Raw genomic sequence first — 22,927 nt, 5'->3', positions numbered from 1 at the left:
AAAGTACCTACATAAATGAACTACGGTTTATGAAGCTATGAAAATACATTTGAGACGTGTTTTATAACATCGGGTTAAACGTGCTTTACAGCTGTACAAAAGCTATTCAGCCACTTGCAGTACAGGCCATAAAACTGCAAACGCACACAGTCCTTACCCACCCCGACCGCTGTGCGCTTTGCCTTCATCAGTGCACAAACCCAGCAAGGATGCACTGAGCTACGACCAGGCTCCAATCCAAGGAATTGCTATCACTGTGCAGGTAGCACTCGCTGCATGAGGAGCACCGCTGATTTCAGCAGGATTCAGCCACATGGGGATTTCCAAGATGCTTCTGCGCCAGACCTTAGACCCTCACATGTGAACGGGCTGAATCATGCCAAAGGGATCCCGCGGCAGGCTGCCCATGGAGGACCAGGGTGCGGCAGAGCTGCAGAGACCCAGGGCAGCTCAGTGCTCTTTCAGCAGCTTCGGGTCAAGGGAATTTCATGCTTATGAGTCCCAGGAGTGTTACAAACCTCTGACCAGTAACGAGGGAGGCAATGGCAGATTCTCCACTTCAATGCACTGAAGGGCAGGAGGATTTATTTTGCATGAAAATATACTTAATGCTTCTCTCTACCTGCTTTTAAATGCTCCAACCATCTAGATTTAAGAAACACCATCAGCAAAATTTGAAAGATAGCCCTAATGACAATACTCAGAATTACTGGTAAGGACTAAACTGCCTATTGATTACTGAGACAGAATCGAGGCTTTTGTCATCCTGCCTATGCACAAAATCTACAGGAAAGATCTGTTATGTTTTTTTAATTAATCCTACTTTGTGTTTCTGAGAAAGAAATGCATTTTTAACACCCAAACATAAGAACACATGCAGTGGGGAGTCGTGTCTCCTCTCTTTCTTAAAAGCAAAGATTCTGATAAAATTAAATCTGCACTGTCCTAAAATTAAATCTGCACTGTGCCTGGTATGCTGTTGCAAACCTTTCTTTCAGGCTGTCGCTGTTTCAATCAGGTGTACAAAACATATGTTAGCAGGTGTGAGTTGTTTCAGATGATCTATCACTGGACTGAAGTTGAAGTGAAAGTACTTTTCAAGTTGTTATTTTCCATTGCTCCTTGGCTTCTTGTATCCTTTGGCATCAGAGGCAGAAGTGCTGAGAAACTGCCATGAATGATGCTGTTTGACTATATATGGAAAAACCTGAGAAGGAGCCTATGCTAGCATGGACAAAGCACCAGGCTTCATCTTCAGCAAGAATTAGGGTGGCGTCTTTCACCTGCCAAGCCACAAGCACTAAAAAGACAAGAGAATATGTAGTTTGGGGGTCAGCAAATGTTTCATAGCCTTTACCTCGCTTAGTAATACACAAGAGCTACAAACCACCCTATTTTTCCTAGAATTTTACATCATTTTGATGATCATGTACTGGCTAACATGGACTCATAATACACCATTTCCCCTGTGAAATAAACCTCTCTGTGTTTTAAGTCATCGAGTGTGAAATGGTACGTTAGTCCTCACTTTTTTCTACTTCTGATTTGCTTTGGCTACAGTGCAAGGAAAACTCAAACATTTGCTTAAGTCTCACCATCTTCAGCCGAAGTATGCTTTTTTTTCCTGCTAGGCACTGTAAAAACTCCTGGAAAACCATAATTGCTTTCAGTGTGCAGACATACAGCACTAGTATAGCTAGAGCAATTTTTTTTCAGTTCTCGAGGCACTACAATGGTACAAATAAATCCCATTCAATTTTGCAGTGTAGTATTTTAGATATGTATATATACATGCGTATACATAGACATGATTTAAATAAGCACCTAAAAGTTCCATGCGTCCAACTACAGTTCCCAACTTTCTGAAAAACATTTGTGCTTTCAGTTAGTAATTTTCAAGGTAATTAGCAGATTACTTATAAAGCTAAATAGTAAAAAAAAAAAAAAAAAATTAAAAAAAATCCTTCCACCAATTGGCCCTTGCAGTATAAACACACAAAGATGAATGCCGTCATTGTTACCCAGAACCGCTGAAGTTCCTTTTCGAGTGTCAAGCTATTCCTACATTAAACCAGTTATGCCACAAGCTGTGAAAGGCAGGCACAATGTGCTTTCTACAAATGTGTATTTTTTACACATTTGGAGGAAGAAAGGTCCATATACAGCGTGTGCGCTTCTACATCAAAAAAACCTATCACAAATTAACACAGAGATAATCTTTACTTTAAGCTTATTGTACATTTTCTGTTCTCAACCCTGTTAAAAACGGTTTGCCAGGTTAGACTACTACGATGGGGATTATAAAACAGTTCCTGTGCTTGGAAGTACTTTAAATATACAAGCCATGTTTCTATTGCTGCTTTGTAGCTCAAAACCCAAAACTAGTGATGATTTTATGAGTTGCTGTAGTCTAGACAACTTGGTTACATTTCAATGAAATTGGTCCTTGGGGAGAGTACTGTGAAAATTCCCATACAATTAATTACAGGTATGTGCAACTAAAATAGAATTCTACAGCACAGTAGCTTTACAATTGCCAGTGCAATTTATGTCTGTATCAAACAAGAATGCTCTGAAGGAGCTTGGAAGATGAAGTACAACCAACAGGAGGTTACATGGAGAGCTACCTGTAGTGAGCAAGATGAGATAAATACAACGTTAAATTTTTGATGTGCCTTCTCCTCTGGCAAGATTCAGAGTTCTACTGGAAAGCACAAAATCTGACAACTGAGTCAATCTTCCCAGAACATATTTTTTTTAGCAAATTGGGCTCAACGCATTTTTACTGCCAAGTTAAAGAGCAAATGAGAAATTTAACAGAATTATAAGGGAAATGAACCCATAAAGCAGGAAAACAAAGAACAATAGAAAATGCAGAGAAAAGCTATGAGAAGAATTGTGATTTTTTAAAAAAATAGCCTTCATGTATTTCCCCCTCAAAAGCACAGCCCTATTGTCTCCCATCAGCTATTTTTACCTCAATCTTAATTTCCTCTATATACACTTACAAATGGCCATTTAACTTTAAAAGTAATTGTTGAAAATTCATTTTTCAAATTTCATTTCGTGAATGTAGTATAGGCCTTTTTTGTACTTGGGTTATAATTTAGTTTAGGATGGAGTTAAAAAAAGGACTAAGCAGGGGAGGTTATTGTGATATGTGTCCTTGTGAAAACCATAGAAAAGGTTAGTTACAGGAGAATCCCCATAATTTTGCTCCATCTTTACAAGGTTACAGCCTTGGATCAGAGGGAAGCCCAAACCTCTGAAAAAGTTAAGATGCTCATGGATTGTGTTGGCTTGTCTAGCACAGTCCTGCAGAAATACTCCAGGATCCGTACCCTAAAGCTACAGGATTTTGAAAGAACTGTAGTCATGTGCTTGTGGCCCTGTGCTCCTTGCAAACACTTGACACTCCTCTCTCACCTGATCAATCTGCACTAAAAGAGATGGCCTTTGGGGAGTCTCAAACCCACTGTAAAACAAACCAGGTAACTCCCGTAAGGCAGACAGGGGCTGGGGTTTGCAGAGTCCTTAAAGACTCCAGTTTTGCCTAGAAGACAAAAAAAGGACACCATGGCCTCCCCTGTAAGAGAAATAGCCATCAAGCCTGGGCCAACTCTCATCCTTTTAGGGTGCAGCCAAACTGCAGAGGACATACCCAGGTAATCACACCGCTAGATTTCAATAAATGGCATGTAACAAAATGGTACAAAGGACAAAAATCAAGATACTCTTTGGTAGATCAAAGATAAAAATGAAATAACTTAAACAGAAAAGTTCTGTCTGTAAACACTTGTCCTGTTTAGATTTCTTAGGAAAAAGCTCTCTCCCCTTTCCTTTCTGCACACTTATTCTACTTCCCCTTCTGACACTTGACCCTCAGCAACACCTCGGAGCTACAGCCCCCTCCAGGTTCCCACAGGATCATAGAATCGTAGAATGGTTTGGGTTGGAAGGGACCTTAAAGATCATCTAGTTCCAACCCCCCTGCTGCGGGCAGGGACACCCTCCACTACACCACATTGCCCAAAGCCTCATCCAAACCGCTCATAAATACTTCCAGGGATGGGGCATGCACAACCTCTTTGGGCAACCTGTGCCAGTGCCTCACCACTCTAACAGTAAAGAATTTCTTTCTAACATCTAATCTAAATCGACCCTCCTTCAGCTTAAACCCATTACCCCTTGTCCTGTCACTACACTCCCTGGTAAACAGTCCCTCACCATCTTTCCTGTAGGCCCCCTTCAGGTACTGGTAAGCTGCAATTAGATCTCCCTGGAGCTGCCTTTTCTCCAGGCTGAACAATCCCAACTGTCAGCTTGTCCTCATAGGGGAGGTGCTCCAGCCCTCCAATCAGGATGTTATTATCTAGTTTATCTCCAACAGTAAATATAAGAAACTAATCTGTCACCGGAAGTTACTTTTACTTATTGCCACTGCTTTATCAGAATTCCACAAAAACTAATCAAGAAAACAGGAGCAACAAAAGTTACAGCAGTTTGCAGGTGGTCGGTCCCTCAGCAGAAGAGACCTCCAGCTGCTTCAGGACACCAAGATACAGTTACTTTCATACAACCTAGGTGTACATGGAAATTACTGAGCCACCAAGTTGGGCGGGTTGGGCTAAGATAATGTTCTTGATCTGATTTGAGGCTGTAAGTAATTTTTATTTGCTATGCAGTCACGCCCAAGATACGACAACAGCACTGTTGCTGTGCACGCACTGTGAGATCACCTTTGCTCCACACATCCTCCAAGCTTAAGTATGTTCTGGGAATGTAATTTGTTTGGTTTGGTCAGTGAGTAACAGATATAATACATACTCTTGCCTCTCTAAAGAGCCCAGACAGTCGCCTGACAGCAGATGACTGCTAGAAAAAAACAGATCCATTTCTGAAGACAAGCACAGTGACAAGAGCTGAATATGTATGAGGTTAAAGCCTGGCTCCCTAGAAGGGGAATGTGGCATCTAACTCTGAAAAAACATCATCTTTTAGCTGTTGCTGGGAACAAATCCCACCTGTGCTAAGAAAACCCCTACAGGAAATAATTGCACTTTTACTTATTATTTTTGTTATTGGAAACCTCCTACTATAGCTTTATTCCTTAAGGCAGAAACTAGAAACTACCACAGATTGTACTTATTATTCATGCTCAGTCACGACCTCAGCCAAAAGCTCATGTTAAAGTCTCATACCATGTCTAAGCACACACATATATTATAGTTAAGTCATATGTTGATCAACTGGTTTGCACAATGCCATTCATTATTTTTTTAAACTATTATTTATGTATTTATTTTTACAAGAACACCCATAAGGCTCTGTTAGAATAGGTGCCTCAGACTGCTAAATGCTGGGCAAACATATGTATATATTAATTAGCGTGCAGGATTAATATAGGCCCCCAAACCTGCAATTAGGTGGAACCACTTTGGCTCCAATAATTATGAAGAAAGTTCTCTTTCGTCATCTGCACAGAAATGTGAAATCCTGGCACCAGTGAAGTCCCTCAGAGGGAAGTTTTGCCACATACCACAATACAGTTGCCTCAAGATATTTTATCACAGATTTTATTGTACCTTGCAGGCCTGAAATATCAAACGCATTCAGACAAATTTTCATTATGTTGGAGAACAGAATTTGGTCTTCATTTTGTGAAGTATGGCTTAGTTATTTGCCCATACTATTTATACAAGAGTGGGTCTATATATCTAATTTTTAATAAAAACATAGCATAAAAGTTCTCCAGGCTCTGAACAGGCAATTAAGCAAGTAGAAACTTCTGTCAATCTGAACAACTAATGAGATGGTTCCTCAAGACATCTGAAAGCGCATTTTTTCAAGCTCCAGTAGAACTTGGCTGATTCCTGCTTGACTATGCGAGACACCCCATAAGTCAAACACACAAAAATGCAGCACTCTCAACCCACTTCTCAGCAACGATTTAATACAAGAACCCTGGGACTTGATCTCGTATTTCTACTTTTCATTATTGTTTCAATCACATCTGCATGATACTATACTACGTTAACATAAGGTACAATAATTAAACCTGAACATTTACAATACGCTAACGCAGGTGAAGAGTTTTTGATGTGAATGGCTAAAGTTAGGCTTTTGTGCATACATAAATTCTTGAGCTTGCAACTCTGCAAGTACAGAATACTTCATTCCAGTCTGACAAAATGCTGCTTATGTGCTCAAAGTCACCTCCTCAGTGAGTATTAGGTGCTTCACATTAATCACGTGCTTAAGTGCACGTGACCTGAATTTGCAGCATGATTTTCAAAAAGCCATCAACGTGTACTTGTTTCCACTGACTTGTCCTGACTCCCAAGTCTAATTTCAAGCACCTTTAAAATCTTAATTGAAGAATTTTTTCACTATCTTTAAAAAAAGAAGCCCACCACAAAAGAGCAAGCAAGCTCTCGCTAGCTGTAGCTGCACTGTCCAAAGAAAAACCTGTTGCAGATTATCAAATGAATAGTCTACTCTGATTCAACCTAACACAGAGTTCAGAAATGCCACCTGCTGACAGAAGCCAAAGAGATTCTGATAGAAATAGCAGTTCTGCTATGAATTCAGATTAATTTTGGCTACGTATTAATAGCATATCCATATACAAAAAAAGTTTGAGCACTTGATGACTCTTCTTCTCAGTCCTCAGTTTATATATGGGGGGGACAGGGTCTCCTGTTACTTTGTGTTTCTACTGTCTGCTTTAAACTTATGAAGTAGCTTAGCTGAGCAGATCTCTTTTTCTTGCTGGATTCTGTTTAATGTGCTGCTATAGCACTCTGAGTAGCAGCTGTCTGTGCCGTACGATTACTTCATTGCTGAAAGCATAACATATGGAAACTGTGCTGAAATGTTAGTTGCTTTGATACCTATGAAGAGGAATGAGTTTTTGCATTACAACAGACAACGCATTTTTTAAACAACTTAAAATAACAAAAATTAAACACACATTTAGAATCGAAAGCATATTAGTTTCCAGCATGCCTGCTACTCTGAATGCCCAGTTCTAATGGCTGGTTACTATTGTGTTTTTGATTGCCATTACCAGCAAACAATGGGTGGTTTTCTTTCAACTTTTGCATTCTTGGAAAAGAAAAGGGAATAGATTCAAGAGGAGGCCCTTGGATTCCTTCATGAGATGTCCATGGAGGCAAATACTATACAGCAGAATGATAAGAATGATATTTCATGTCATTGAGATAAGATTATTTGAGATAATAAGGTTTATTGGGAAAACTCATAAACTGCCACACAGTGCTTTGCTTCCCAAAATCAAAGCTTCCACAACAGCCAATTCCTTAGTGGACCAGAAGCAAAGCAGATCCTTACAGATTCATTTCTGAGTCCCAACTGCATTTGGCAGGAGGAGAACGATCTTTAGTTGTCATACACAGTCTTTCCTCCCCTGTAAATTAGTAACCCATAAAGGGAACAATGAAGCTCTAAATTATTTCACCAGTAGCAAGAACACTCGTTAACACAAGAAGGACGCTGTAAATTTTGGTCACTGTTCTGCCAGTAGTTGCATTTGAATCCTGAACAAAGCCTTAGTTGTAAGAATCTATTAATTTTATTGAATAAAAGTTTATATATACACTACTTTAATCTTAGAAGATATTCCCTAATGATGTAAATGGGACACGATTCTCTTTAATTTAGTTTGTTAACTAAATCTACAACAAACACATATCTATTTAAAATCACTGTAGATATTTAAGTGCAGTCACACTAGGTATCAAAAGTACTTCTAATTACACCAGGCTCTGAAAATACACAGTAGGTGAAGATTGGGGGGTTTTTTGATTGAAAATACTTTGAATTTCACTTTCCATCTTTAAATCACATATTATATAAAAGTCACGGTTCACCACGAGTATAATTTATTAGAAAAAAAAAAGGCTTATTTCACATGGTAAGTTCTAACTGACTGAAACAGCACAGCTTTAGGATTACTGACATAGTTACAAAGCGGTCTTGATTCCAGTTTAAGAATATACTCTGCAAAAAACTACTCAGTTACTATAGATCTGCTAAATCATCCTTCAAATAGTATCCTCAGATGGTAAATGTAATGGTTTCTATATCAATAATACTAACTTGAAAGTCTCATTTTTTTTTAAAGTCTTAAAATATTGTTGTACTGAATTTTTAGGCATATTTGATCACTATATCACTGTTTAGATCTTAGATTCCTTTAAGGTTAAGGCCATTCCTACAAAATATTTTTTACTCCAAATTAAAATTAATTATTAATTTTATGTTTTAGTAGGAAAAAAAAAAGACACTGAAAAGTTAGCTATTTTCTGTGGGTAGAAAATGGGGTTGCTTTTGTAAATACTGAGATTGGGCTAGTGGAAATTTCAAAGTTTGCCTTATTAAGGAAAGGTAAAATCTTTCAAATGCAGTCAATCAAAAATGGCTGCACAAATATGACTCCCCAAAAGGCATTTATCCTAATTAATAAGATAAACCAATAGTTAGTCACCTACTTAAATGACAGCTGCAAATCAAAATGGGACTTGCCAGTTCTCTCCAGTGGTCAGCTATGACCACCCATGAAAACTTCACTCTTTCATCTCCTTTACAAGTGGAAGGACTGACAGGTGGCCACAGCTACTCCAGCCAACCATAGCATCCTCAATGCTCGCTGCCAGGACCGGCTGCCATCCGCTGCCCACCACGATCAGGCAGTAAGTAGGTCTATAAACCTATTAAAACAGCATAAATGTTATAACTTGTAATCTATTAAAATCAAAATAAACAGGAAGGGAGGTCTGAGAGCCAGTTTCTTCAGAGCAAAATGTAATGCTAATTATGAGGTTTTCAAATACGCCAGCTTTTTTTTGGGGGGGGTGGGCAAGACTTAGGGTTGAGCCATTAAAAAGCCAGTTGGTAGTATTAAACTCTTGCTTTAAGATTTGTAAGAAGGCCAAAAATTCACTCCAGGCTGAAATTTACTATCTCAGCCCTAGAATAATTTAAAAAAAAAAAGTCATAAATATGGAAGAAAAAACAAACGAACACAAAACAGTGTTTTCAGATGATTTTTGGCACTCCTTCAATGCAAAAGTGGCTTTATTTTAAGGTTGAGATTCATTACTATTAATTTCTTTTGTAACTGAAATTGGGACCAGGTTATTCTAATAATGAATTAACAATAAGTTACTATCACTGAATCTTTTTAAAAGCTTTTCAGTATGAACAGATATCATAATTTTCAAAAGAATGTCAATGCTCTGACTTACTCTCAAAAGCCAGGAAGTTAGGGGTGGAACTTTCATCTGTGAGCCACACAGATGTATGAAAACACTTAAAAAATTAACAGCGTATGTTAAAGATGCAATGTCAGCCCCATTTTTATTCATAACTAGACTTCGTTAGTTTTGTGGTTTTAAAATTGACATTTAAAAATAAAGGCAACATAAGTTTTTGTGACTTAATTGAGCGCTTCTTAAATAAAGAGATATTTCAACGTTTGCAGACTGTTAACGTCTTTCCAAAATAAGCTATGTGCTGGTGCTACTTAGCTATATTTCCCTGTCACCCTAAGGAATCTGTATTGCTGATGGCAGCCATTTCTTTTGCTAAATCCTGCCTGTGAACTCTAACAAGAGCATTTAAGCCTACTAAAAAAAGTCTCCCAAGACGCATTACTGTTAAAAACTGCAACGAATTTTTAAAGTGAACTTTCTGCAATCATTAGACAATACAGGTCTTAAGAAGAAGAGAAAACTTGTTATAGGAGAGGGAACAAAAAGCCAAATGTAAGCGGAGAGCACATGCCAGTCACCCCTGAGGGAACAGAGGGGAGGTATAGAAAATTAACTGCTGCATTTCTACTTCCCACCAAAACCACAAACGGGCCGCTTCAGGGGACTAACACATACAGAGTCTGCAGATAAATACACGTCTACCTCATTACCTGAGAAGAGCCTTAAAGAGCACACTTCTCCACTGAATATTTCTTCTTCTACATGAATAATCTCATTTACGCAGAAGAAAGTGCTCTACATACACATGCAACATTTGCAGAATGTATGTGTGTCAGCTTGGAAGCCGCTCAGCTCTGCCTGCGAACTTGGCTCGTACTCTTTTGGCATGGATTTTTATGGCAAAACTTAACAAACATTCTCTGCAGCCAAACCACCCTGAACTGCTTCTTATCAAATTTCACAAGCTAAGTGGGTTTGAGCCTGGTCAATACATGGATGAGAGATCATTATATGAAATTACACTTTGCTGAAAAACGACAACAGTAGCTTAACAGCATCAGGAAATGGTGGGACTTAGCATGTGCACAGAGGTGATGGGAATTCAGGCAACTGCTGGCTTCACCCAAGATAAGACTACCACACCTAGCAAAGCCAAGACAAGCAGCATACCCAAAGGGAGGACACTACATGGAAAATGGGACCCAAAAGATTAGTGAGGTTCCTGCTTTCTACCTTGAATAAGAATGCCAGACAGACACTCTCTCCTGAGGGACACATACTGTATGCCATCCCACCAGCTTGTAAGGCGTGCTTTCTCTCTGGCGTCTAAAGTGACACCATCTTGGAGTTACACCTTGTGCAGTAACAGTAATGCCAGGCTGAAGTTTGGTACCCTAACAAAGTATTGAACAACTGAGGTGGGAGATAATAAAAAGAGAAACTGCCATTCTGAGTGTTTCATTAATAAATTGGGTCAAAGCAATCCCATTTTATTTTTGACAAAGTATAGGTCTAAAGGAGGATGCAGAAAACAATTATATTTGGATTATAAAAATACTTAATATCAACCCAGATGTTGCCCTTTCAGGCAACCTATGGGAAAACAGCCTCTTTATTTTCTGAAATTATCACAACATACATGTTTACCTGTATTCAAAGATGAGTTAACAAAGAGTTTGCTCGGAGTACAAATCAAACAGGATCACACAGAAGGAATACAGCAATATTCTTCATTCACACTGGATGCAGTGGAGGGTATGCCTGTAGGGCTTGAAAGTTGTGTAGGCACTGTGATGCTGAAATGCAGGACGATTTACACACTCTAAATTGTTTCCCTGAAACAGATCTTGCCTAACTATATTTGGTTTTATTACCTTGCTAGTCGACTGCCATATATACTTGTTCTTGAGGGAAAAAGATTCACATCAGCCAATAACAGACATGTGAGCTGCCTATCTAAAATTACTCTGCTGGCCTTCCTGGGTTCCCTCTGCAGGCACTGCACTGACAGAAAGAGAAACTCAGCCATGGCTGGACTTGGAGCACCTCATCTATGTAAGTTATAACCATCATGCAGAACAAAATCCTATGCCAAGCAAACACCGCAAAAAATTCTGTTGCTATCAGAAAAATCTCAATGCTTGTTTTAGGTCCAGAAAAAATTTTAAGATGACAGAAGTTGAAATTCTGGGGTAAGGCTGCTGAAATCCAATTCAGTTGATAGTTGATTAAAAAAAAATCTTCAAGAAAGAATATACTGGTTTTGCTACCAGTCTATGAAAAACTCTAACCTTGGAACGGGCTCCAACGGGGAACTTGGAACAGAGGGTGCAGAAAGTGGAAGCTGCTATTATTTATAACCTGGCAGATGGGACTCCAAGAAACTCAGTTAGCTAAAACAAGCTGGTTCTCCTAGCTACAGGTAAACCAACATTCTGAGTAACTTTAAAAGTTTGAAAAATATATAAATAATAAAAGTATTTCAGTAGACAGATATTGGCTTTTTTTCTTTACTATTTGATGGAACATGTTTCAAAGAGTACATTGCTAACCAATGTTTCTGACAGATGTGCAAAGTGATACTACCTGACCACATCATGAATTAGCCTTCCCAGGAGGAGCTGTACAAAAAGTAAAACAAAAGAAAGCAGAAATTCCTTGACATCCTACAGATGTCAAGGAAATGAATCAGTTTGTTTCAAATAGGAGATAATTAAGAAAATCTTACTTCTAAAAATTTCTGTATTAAATTAGGACTTTACAATTTAGCTGTTCTCAACATGCTTCCCTTTTCATATCGAGGGACATACTGAACAACCAATTCATTTCAGAACTTCCCAGAGAGCTGCAAGGACTGCTACAATTTTTTCCATTTGATCATTAATACTAAAACACTAAATAGCTTATATAAAACACATGGCATAGCAGTTTATCAAAGCAGGGAAGCTCATGTGATTTCATATTAAGAATAATATGTTGAGCCTATTTATTACAGAAGAAAATACATGTATTATGCATTTAGCTTTTTAGTAGGAAATACTGGTATTTAATCTGAAGTATATCAGAATTATCTGACAAGATCTCTACCTAAAGTAAACCAGACTGACTTGGGCCAAGAGATCTGGTTCAGCACAGTGAGCAATTTTCAGTTTCCCTAGTCAGTGCAAAAAAATTCCCAGGAATTTTATACCTGGGAAAAGCACTGGAATACTTATTTTTGAAGAAAACACAGATTGCTTTTTTAATACATTACTTTTTTTGAACACAGAGTCCTACTGAAAATCAGGGCTATACGATGACAGCAGCTAAACATTCCTCCCTGGCCACTCCATTAATTCAAACCCCCTCAGAAAAACAAACAAACAAACAAACAACAAACCAAAGCAAAGGGGCAGGAGGGAAGATCCCAACCATTTTTACTTGTATCTTAAACTGGCACCGTACCATGTGCAGAGCTCTCCTACTGATACATCAGGGGTCTTTTGCACATTTTGTCTTTCTGGTAAGGTTAGTTTCTTCGTGTAACAATTTCAGCAGCGATTTTTAAAGTTAGTGTCCTTCTCTGCTTTAGCAAAGAGTTTGGAAATAAATACCCAAACACATTTTAGAGATTGCAAATCAAATGCCAATAAAAGAGCCCAAAGCTCTTCTGTTTTATTTGTAGGGGTTGTTCTTCCTAATGCCTCAGTATGTCTATTGTTCTCCAAATGCCATGTAGCAAAATTGCTAGTTTATTTGGGATAAACCAAACAGTAGGTGCTTACCTGTAGGAGTACTACTGCGAAACGAAGAGGAGGGAGTGATTGGAGGGGTGACTGGAGGAGTAAGGCTTCCACTGCTGTGGCGAGGTGGAGTAGATACATTCCCACGGGACACTGTGCTTGACAAAGTCAAAGAGAGTTTCGGCTGAATCTTTTTCTTCAAAGACTCCTGCTCACGTCGAGCTGCATCAGTCATAAATCTAGAACAAGGACAATCATGAGGATGAGAAGCATGAAACACTGTCCATAAGCAAGCTTTAGGTAAAGATAAAGAAGTATTTTTCATCCTCAGTGACCAAATAGAGCTTCAGACTCAGCCATGACAAGTTCCTCTGCGACACAGATTTCAAGAATACAAACTACTCCATCAACAGCTTTATTCCAGTGTTCAAAATCTGGACCATTTGCTTCTGATTTCAATAGAACTTACATTAGACATTTGCATCATGTGCAAACACACAAGTTTTTTTAAACTCCAACCAGAGATCAGCGTTGCACACAATATTATACTCAATCTTACACTATACTCAATCTTTTGCAATAACTACACTCAATCCTTCTGTGAAACAGTAGCTATAGTGGAGAAAAGTGTTGGGGTAGATGTATTGATTTGAAGGCCAAAGGGATAGTATGAATTAGAGTGTGTAGATACATCATTTCCAACTTAGGATAATCACATCTGTTTTCTGAAAGTTTTAGACAATGCTGCCTGACATAAAGATGTCCAATTAAATTGCAATTCCTCAAACTGGAGCTCCCAGCTCTTGAAAACCAAATCAGGTCTCTCTGTAGATCTTTGGTATATGCTGCAGATCGCCTAATGCAACTCACGGTTCATCTCTGTGGGATGCTAAGAGGGAATTCCACCAGCATGATGCAAGGTGTGCACCAGTAGTGCAGTAATTCCAGCAGTGCAACTTTTTGCATGGGATCTCTCACCTGGAATAAAAATAACTTTTTTCACTTTTATTCTGATTCCTTCCAAAAAAGAACAATTGAAGTGAAAAAGACCATGTTTCCAAGCACCTACACAGAGTTACACCAGAACGCCTGATACTGCATTATGCTGACATTCAAAGCACCACTGCTGGCACCTGCATTAACCCTCACTTGAAATGACTGGGGTTCCCCCACAACTGCATCTCTGCAACTCAGACTTCATGCACTTAGCATTGAAGCAGTATTTTAATCCTTTGTCTTCCCCTTCCACTGTGTAAGGAGCCATCTTGAAGGATTCCTAAGAAGACAGGCTAAAGTAAATCCCTTTGTCCACAGTCCTCTGTCCTTCATGCTACAGTACAAACTACGCTTGTCAGTGTATGAAATAATACGTACTAGCACATGATACAGACTACAAAGTTAAGTTACACCCAGACATTTGTCTGACCAGGTTAGACAGAACAAACAAGGTTTTAGCCAAGACACAAGGTTTACAGAATGAGCTCTTGCAACCTTGGCAAACCATGAAGGGCGCATGCAGAGAGGTGAGAACGCAATGCAGCTGGTACGCTGCTCTTGCCTCAGAGCCAGCTGTCACCCAGAAACTCACATTTGCAATCCAATAAGGAAACAGAATGACAAAAAATACCAGCAAATATTTGTATTGGACTAAATGAGTGTGACCTGGCTTCCTTCCGATAGTCACACTCTCCTCCGTGGAGCCTAGGAAAGAGAATGAGGCAGACTTGGGGATAGAAGTGGCCACAGAGAACAAGACTGTGCAGGAAATTAAATAAAGATGCTGCATTGTTGCATTGGGTGTAGATAGCAAAGTTTTGGTAGCAGAGGGGGCTGCAGGGTAAGACGAGGTCGGGGTCTGCCTCATGCCAGCCACAGCTGGTGTCAGCCAGCTCTGCAATGGACCCACCACATGACACAGATGAGCCTATCAGCGAAGCTGGTGGCACCTTAGTGGAAACTTATTTAAGGAGGAGTAGAAAATGCTGGAGTGAGAGAAGAGGAGGGAACAGAGGAGGAAAACAACAGAGGGAATGAAAGAATAATAAGGTCAGAGGAGCAGGAGGTGCTGCATGGTGGAGAGCAGCAGTTGCTCACCTGGAGGCACTGCAGCCTGTGGGTGACCAACACCAATGCACAGGACAAGAGTGACAAAGGGCAGCAGAGAGAAACCACGACAACCTGACCCCAACCCCTGCACCACTTGCTGCCTCACCAAAGGGACTGAGTGTGGCCTGCGGCAGCAGTAGGAGAGGAAAGGTGGCTTTTTTTCCCCCATAAGTGTTCTGTGGTTTTTCTTTTGTTTCTCAATAACCAGTAGCCAAATCAGTAATTAAATATTTATGCTAGTTGACAATAAATTAAATTCCCCAGGTCGAGCCTGTTTTGCCCATGACAGTACTCAGTAAGTGATTCCCTTTATTTTGGGCCATAAGTTTTCCTGTTCCTGTTTCTCCTATTTTCTCCCCCATCCTGCTGGGGTCAGGGGCGTGGGAGTGAATGAGCAAACAGCTATGTGGGTACCTGACCACAAGCTGGGGCAAACTCATCACTCTACCAAGTTTCTTGTCATGAGACAACTATATTTGCTATGTGACCAAACCGCCTGTCATGTGACTTGACGTTCCTTAGCATACAAGAACACATGGACCAACCCCTGACATACGTCCAGAATCAAACAGAGCACTGGGAGATCCACCTTTAGCTCCCGAGGAGGAGCAGCAGACCCTGAGGAGAGAGAGACAGAGGGAACACTGCCACACCAGTCATCTGGTTCACAGTTTCTGTCCTGCCATCGTATGAAAGATCAGGCCACAGGCTGGCTAGACAAACTGACTCTGCAGACCACAGTACCACAACAATTGCACTGAACGTGACCATCGGGTCACATTTGGTCTCACAGCAACACATAACACCTGTTACAGCAAAATGGTGGTATAGGGCAGTCATTTCTTCTCTGGGCCTCAACCAACAGTTTAAATTAATATGAATCACTATATTTGTTTAGGCTCCATAGAAACCCAACATTTTGTGACTGCTCGCAACATGTGGGCTGTTTGGGTAGAAGCTGGGTAGATTCTACTGGCCATGAGTCCAGACCTGGCTGCACTTATGGTGAGACCTCTGAGAAAAAACAGCTCTTGTGGAACAGTAAGGGCTGCATGGGGAAGACAAAGAGAGAAAGAAAAAAATGGGGGTTTAGGCATCTGTGTGAAATATGAAAGAAAAAAATTGGCCTAGATATAAAAACCCCCAGCTCTTTTTCAAAAGCAATTTGTGTACACAGCCTCAAAACACCATGGCATAAAATTCTAAGCACCATTAGTGCAACGAAGACCTATGCTGTCCATCCATACCATGAAGGCATCAATACTGAGACGTATGCTGTCTGTCCATGCCATGAAGGCATTAATAAGTGGATCTTTGCCATGATGTGTAACATCAACACAACCCGCAGACATTAATAAACAGGTATGTGACATGACAGCTTATCTTCTTTGAACAGAGACAATACATCATGTCAAACCCAGATATGGCATTTTTATGAAGTTAATATTTAAAAAGCAGATATCCATAGTAACAGTTCAGTTTTAAATTTCTCTTCTCTGAACAAGGGTGCAGATATTATTGACAAAACAGTCCCCAAATAGAAGTCTAAATTTCATTCAAGAAAAAAAAGAAGTAAAAGGATCTAAATAAAATGGCCGTTCAGTACACATTTGCTCTCCTCCAGCTAGGAAATGTCTAATTCACTATTTTTTCAATTTGTACTATGATGCATGCTTGCTTCTGGATGGGAAGCCTTATTCCTTAAGAAAATGTTATGGCAACGTTATAAATCCTTGAAGACTTGGAAGATAACCTCAAGTGTGAGATATTAAAAGCAATGGCATGAACGCTGCTATTTAATAAGCTCAGCCACAAATAACAATGTTAAAATAATATTAAGGTATAACCAGTCTGGTTGAAGTCCATAAAAATCAGGAAAATTTGAAGTTATAGCTGAAACTTCTCCCTGTCCTATTAACTCACTCCCATTTGGGCTTAGCATGTTGGGTATTTTCCAAAACATCATTTGCTGTCTACACTGTGAACCTGAGAGAAATAGAAGGCAGAGTCTGTTGAGAAGTTCAGTTCCTGATATCTCAAGTATTCAATTAACCTTTTCAGGTCCAAATAGGTTTTGAAAAAAAAACCTTTTCTAAATCAATTAGAAGAAAACATTCTTCAGTATTTTAATTGAAATGCAGTATTATACCTGTGCCTAACTACAGTAGTGTTCTTCAAAGCTTACAATGTAAGTGTTTTAATGATGGGTATAGAATGACATTTCCAACTAAGGCTTTAATTTTCATGGTGAAAGTACATTATGGTTGCAACATGAAGTGCTCAGAAATGAAACATGCTAGAATTAAGGTAGAATACTGGTCTCTAAATTATATGATTGCATACAATTTTCCCTGCCTCATTTAAATGCACAAGATGTGTGAGAGACAGAAAATGAACTGTAACTAACAAAAGCTGCTGTAAGACCACTTAGGTTAAATCCCTTCTCCTTGCTTAATAGTCTCACCATCTTCAGACCGATCTCCTTGCTGAGCAAATCTACCTCTGCTATTTTCAACTCTTCTTAACTCCATAACCCTGCCCCTCTAGTTCCACCACTACGCAGATTTTAGTCATCTTCCCTGTGGCACAGGATTGTGTTTGCACCTCATAAGCCTCTCACTCCAAATCCAATATACCACGTAGGCGCAGCGGAACAAGGAGAATCATTCAGTTCCCAGCCATTCATTGACCCTGTTTTGACAGGCAAGGGGTTTGTGTGCTTTCTTGCAGATGGTTCATAACATCAGGGAGGAGCCCATTCCTTAGAAAGAAATCTCTTCTAGCCCCATTTTTTTCCCCCTCACCCTTTCACCTTCCTAATAATTCAGCTCCCTGCTCCAAAACACGTAGGTGCAATGATTTCTGAATCAAGTGCTTGCAGCAGCTTTAATAAACATGAACAAAATATAGTATTTCCCCCTCCTCTCATTCCCTGGAATGGTTCAAGTATTTTTATTGAAACTTTCCCAAGAAATTCAGCCTGAAGGAGACACCCAGCATGGAAAATTTCAGCCCAAACAGCTGAATGTTGGCAACATAATAAGCAACTGAACCAGTCTTATAATGGAAAGTGTTGCACAACCTTCCATATAGATGGCAATATAATACAAACAGCATAAGCTGTTGTTACCAACATAAAAAGTCACCAAAAAAGCAGAGGTGATGCTCAAATTAAAAAAAGAAGACTTTTCAAATCAAACCTTTGCAACATTTTCAAGTCCCATCACCTCCAAAAGCTTTGGAATCAAGAATGAACAGAAGCAGAACACACTCTCCTAGAAATGTCCTTGAGCTATTAGCGTGTACCAACTGTTTCAGGATCATGCCCCAGTATGACTCACATGATGATGTCAGAGTTAGTTTATCGTAAAACTCTTACTACACACAATGCTAAGACAGTATAAGAGCTCTGGACTGATACACCCAGACTGAGGGCTAGGGTAGTTATAAAAGTGAGTTGAAAATAAACTGAAAATTTTTACCTGAGATCTCACTTGAAAGTGAAGGAAAAAAAACCAAACGGGTTGCTCTTCAGAATACATCTTCTTAATAATGGTCATAAGAGTATGAGGAGCCCTTTCCTCCTCTTCCTCGCTGTTGTGGCTTGCTGATGCAGGAAGTCAGCCCTGCTTGGACTAGATCTGTTTCTATGTCCACAGACATTTCCACAGAGAGTAAAAAAGGCGCACACAGTTACCTTGTGGGACCTGAATATTAATTTGCTACATTTAGTTTCTTCATGATCTAGTCTCTAAAACATAGGCAGAGATGATGATGCAATCACAAACCTATCATTCTCCAGTTACTGCATATGCACACTAGAGAGGGGAAAGGGATTAACCTGAGCTTCCAAAACAAGCGGATTGCACTGCGGAGATGCTCAAGCCCAGGACTGCCCCACAACACTGTCCAGTTGCACACCAGCTTAAAAAAATGACAGCACTACCTGACAACAACACATATACCTTGTCCTGTGCCTCACCACTGACAAGGTACACTAAACCACAATGGGAAAAGGTAGCAGAACAGAATTAGTTATGACCTTTTCTCATTATCACACAGAAAATTAGGAAAAACACTGATAGTAACATTCAGCTCATATTCATGCTTACCTAATTTGGCTAACCTGTATTGGGAAAAGCTCATCACCTTTCCCAGAACACAAGAAATCATGCTGCTGAGCTTCCACCACTTGTGTTTCAGCAGGCTGCTCCTTAACCCAACACTTGGTCAACTTTAAGATTGATTGGAAAGAGGAGAAAAAAAAATCCATGGTGCTTTACAGCAGATTTGTGCTACCTTCTGGTTGTATTATATTTAGATCAAAAGTGGTCAAACTTATTTGACAGATGGGGCATACACTGGCTTAACTACATACTGAAAGCCCTGCATTAATTCTCCTGCTACTCCTTACGCCTATCAGAGCGAGGTGCTGGTTATATCTGCTTTTCCCTCTCAATCTTTTCCCACTTTTGTCTCAAGATGTTTATGCAATTCTTTGACAGTGCTGTAACAGCATCCCCAGATGGGGACAGTAATTTTAGCTCCCAGTCTTCCTTATTACGTTAGCAGTGTTTAGGGGGAAAAAAAAAAAAGGCTAGGATGGAAAGCATCTCTAGTTGCACAGAATATTAAAACTTCAGGAGATCTCTCTGCTGTGAAGGGGGATTAGGAGGATCCAGTTCTCAAGGCAGGACCCCATTTCAGTAGGGTGGGACTCAGTGGACCCTGAAATGTGCTAGTGAACCCTGTAGTCAAGAACTGTCCTCCATCCCCTTTGCTGCCTTTACAAGCAAAGACAAAGCAACATGGTTTGGTTTATCTAATGCTGGGAAGAGGAGACAACTGTTAAGTTGAGCTGTTACTGAGTTCAGGAGAAATCTGGTGAAATCTAAACAGCAGGAGCTCAGCAGTAGGCTGTCTTGTCTCCTGGGAAGGATGAAAGGCTTTTCTCAGTTGAAATTCACAAAACTGGGCCAAAGCAAAGACAATCAGCATCCCCAGTAATGCCCTACCACACTATTTATGTGATAATGAGGAAAGAAATATATGAGCAAGTTTCATACCATCTATTAACTCAAAATTTTGATGAACACCCTTGAGCATTTTCACATACCATTCTTCGTAGTGGGGGGGAAACACAAGTATTCTGCAGCTCTGTACAGTTTCATAGAAGCTATCAACCTTTTTTTTCTTTAGAGATCTTCCCTTACAGTTTTAGCAAAACTCTAAAAAGAAATGTCAGTGTGAAAAAGCCTCATTAAGATGTGTGCATAATCACACACATGCCTCCACACTGTTTAGACTACAGAGTATTTGCGTAGTGCTAAAGCATATAATTTATACAAAACTCCCTTTTACTTGTCTTTTCTGATTTTACGAAAACATAAAAAAATGGGGAAGAAACAGCACAAAACAGTAATCCCCTCTCAATTATTCCCCCAAACCTATATCACATTTTACAACAGACCCTAACCAGATCTAACAAATTATTTAAGGGACATTTCAAAGTTTCTGGAAAAAAACAGTTTCAGCCCAATATATATTGTAGAAATACGATGCATCCAAGTTGGATTTCAACATGTACATTCATTTGAGGTCTTACAACAGAACTCAGTGTTCATTCTCAGTACCAGTCAGACTCGTCTATTGAAAGCTTTCCCTATGTCCTAAATAAGGAATATTTATGACAAACTGATGAGTATCTTAGAGAGACAGGACAGAATCAGATTTCTTTTTATTATTAGTCTTAGGAATAATTTACTGCTGGTACAATTCTTTCATTTCCATTATTCAGTGTGTTTTCTCAAGATGTAAAAATATTATCATCCTAAAATCAACTGTAGCGTAATACACATTTTTGTATGTGCATCTTCAACAGATGTAGTACACATTATTAGGACGCACATGTACCTGAGAAAAAAAATGCCGATTTTGCATTGCATTTGTGCCTCATGACTGAAAAGACTCGAACACAACATGCAGTCATACTCATATTCCTGTCAATAAACTCAAGGCTGCAACCTTAGGAAATCTGTTCAATATGAGCTAGAGTTCAGTGTGTTTACTCTAATTGCCTGCTCTTCACACATTCTTAAAAGATACAGTAAGACACAATAAAATATCCACCAAGTAGATATTTTGTCCTTCTAGCATGGAAAATTGATTCAGAAGATTGAGTAATTTCATATTTGAACATATGTAAGTGGAGCTAATGGACAGTCATATGCCAAATAATCTATTATCACTCAAACAGAATAAAAATAAAGCAGCAATTACCTAACCATCCCAAACCATATACTTGCCAACAGTAAAACTTGTGTGTTTATTCACTGTTGATTAATACAATCAGTGTTAAAAGTACTGGAAAGGAATTTAGTATCTTTCTATTTTGGGAATATACAGACAAAACGGTCAGTGTGAATTACATTTCATATTTAGGTGAACATAAATCCCAAACAGTGGACATAAGCCCTACCTTCCCATTTCATATTTATTTAATATAGTACATATTTTTATATATTTAATATATTTATTTTAATATTTTCTGTTTGTGAAAGTTCTTTTTGTTCTATGTTTTTGGGGTTTTCTTCCCCCTTTATTCTGTTAGTACAGAATATGCTTACACTTACTGTACTATATCTACTTTCCATGTAGCACCAAAGTAATCTTTAATTTAAACATTAAAAAAAAAAAAAAATTAAATCAGTGTTGTATGTTTACCCACCACAAAAATAGTTGTTTACTTAGAAATAAATTTTCTGTCCTGAATCTTCCAAAGAAGGATTAATTTTTTTTAGGTTTTTGTTTGTTTGTTTTTTTTCAAGAAAACAGTATTTTGGTCTTTTCTTTCTTGAATTTGTGTAGGTCATGCAACAAATGCAAAATCCAGGACTGCTTTTTTTTTTTTTTTTAAATTGATAGAAAAAATTACACACTGGATAGATAACATTAGAACAGTAACCAGGACAGATGCAGTCTTATTTTAGATATTTCATTCATAATGAAAATTCATTACTTATCCCCTAGACTCGAGAAGCACATATCGTCTTTCTGCCGTTGTTAAAGAAATGACATTGCTGTGTTTAAAAGGAACAAAATTAGAGCTCACCAAAATCAACTCAAGAGAGCAACAGTAATTTCCAAAACATTAGAAACATATTGCTAGTTCTCTTCCTTTCCCCTCCCATTCCTTCCCCAGTTTTTTCCACCCTGTTTTGAAGTAAATGAGTGAGTTTCAGAAAGGAGCTGTAACTTATCTGCAGCTTCAAAATTCTGTAATTTCCATGGAGTGAGAGGCAATAGTTAAGCAAAAGAGATACTTCAAGGAGGTAATTAGCAGGAAGGCAACCAGTGCTAGGCATGATACTGTCACCTCTGTTACAAATAAGTAAAGAGTTTAAAGAGTTGTGATAACCCTCTCAAGCACATAGGATCAAAGTGCTCACTATGCTGTACTCTGCCTCGACATCATCTAATTTCTTATCAAACTAATTCCAGAGTTTTGCTATTGGCAAAAAAGGAGCATTCAGATGGTTTAAAACACTTGCAGACTTTCTCGCAGTTGGGATAGATTTTCAAAACGCTGCAGCTTACCCCTGCCTTTACCGTAATGTAGCAGTCGTCATTTCAGAAATCATCCTCCCTGCATTTACCAAGAGGCTTATTAGGACATTCATCAGCCTTTGCTTTGCTTACGGTCATTAATGAACAAATGAGTCATCGCCTGCTGCTAACAACAGATACTTTATGGATTATTGCTTAATTAATTGTTGAATATAACTTCATGCATCCTTATGTTTCAGTTCATATCCTTGTTAATATACAAGAATAATGTAATGTCACACTGCCATAAAATGTTAG

General features: G+C 39.0%; 1 protein-coding gene across 1 annotated transcript in view; it reads right to left on the bottom strand.

The window, feature by feature from the left end:
* The window catches only part of JAZF1 (JAZF zinc finger 1), a 200,605-nt gene that overhangs the window by 18,322 nt on the left and 159,356 nt on the right, over positions 1-22,927 (bottom strand). Inside the window, exon 3 of the mRNA XM_075745926.1 lies at positions 13,001-13,197. Within this exon, the coding sequence (XP_075602041.1) occupies positions 13,001-13,197 (197 nt within the window). The remainder of the gene's footprint in view (positions 1-13,000; positions 13,198-22,927) is intronic.

This window comes from Balearica regulorum, chromosome 2 (genome assembly GCF_011004875.1).
Source record: "Balearica regulorum gibbericeps isolate bBalReg1 chromosome 2, bBalReg1.pri, whole genome shotgun sequence".
NCBI lineage: Eukaryota > Metazoa > Chordata > Aves > Gruiformes > Gruidae > Balearica > Balearica regulorum.
Note: the sequence above shows the minus strand (reverse complement) of the source record. Positions and strands in the feature narration are given on the sequence as shown.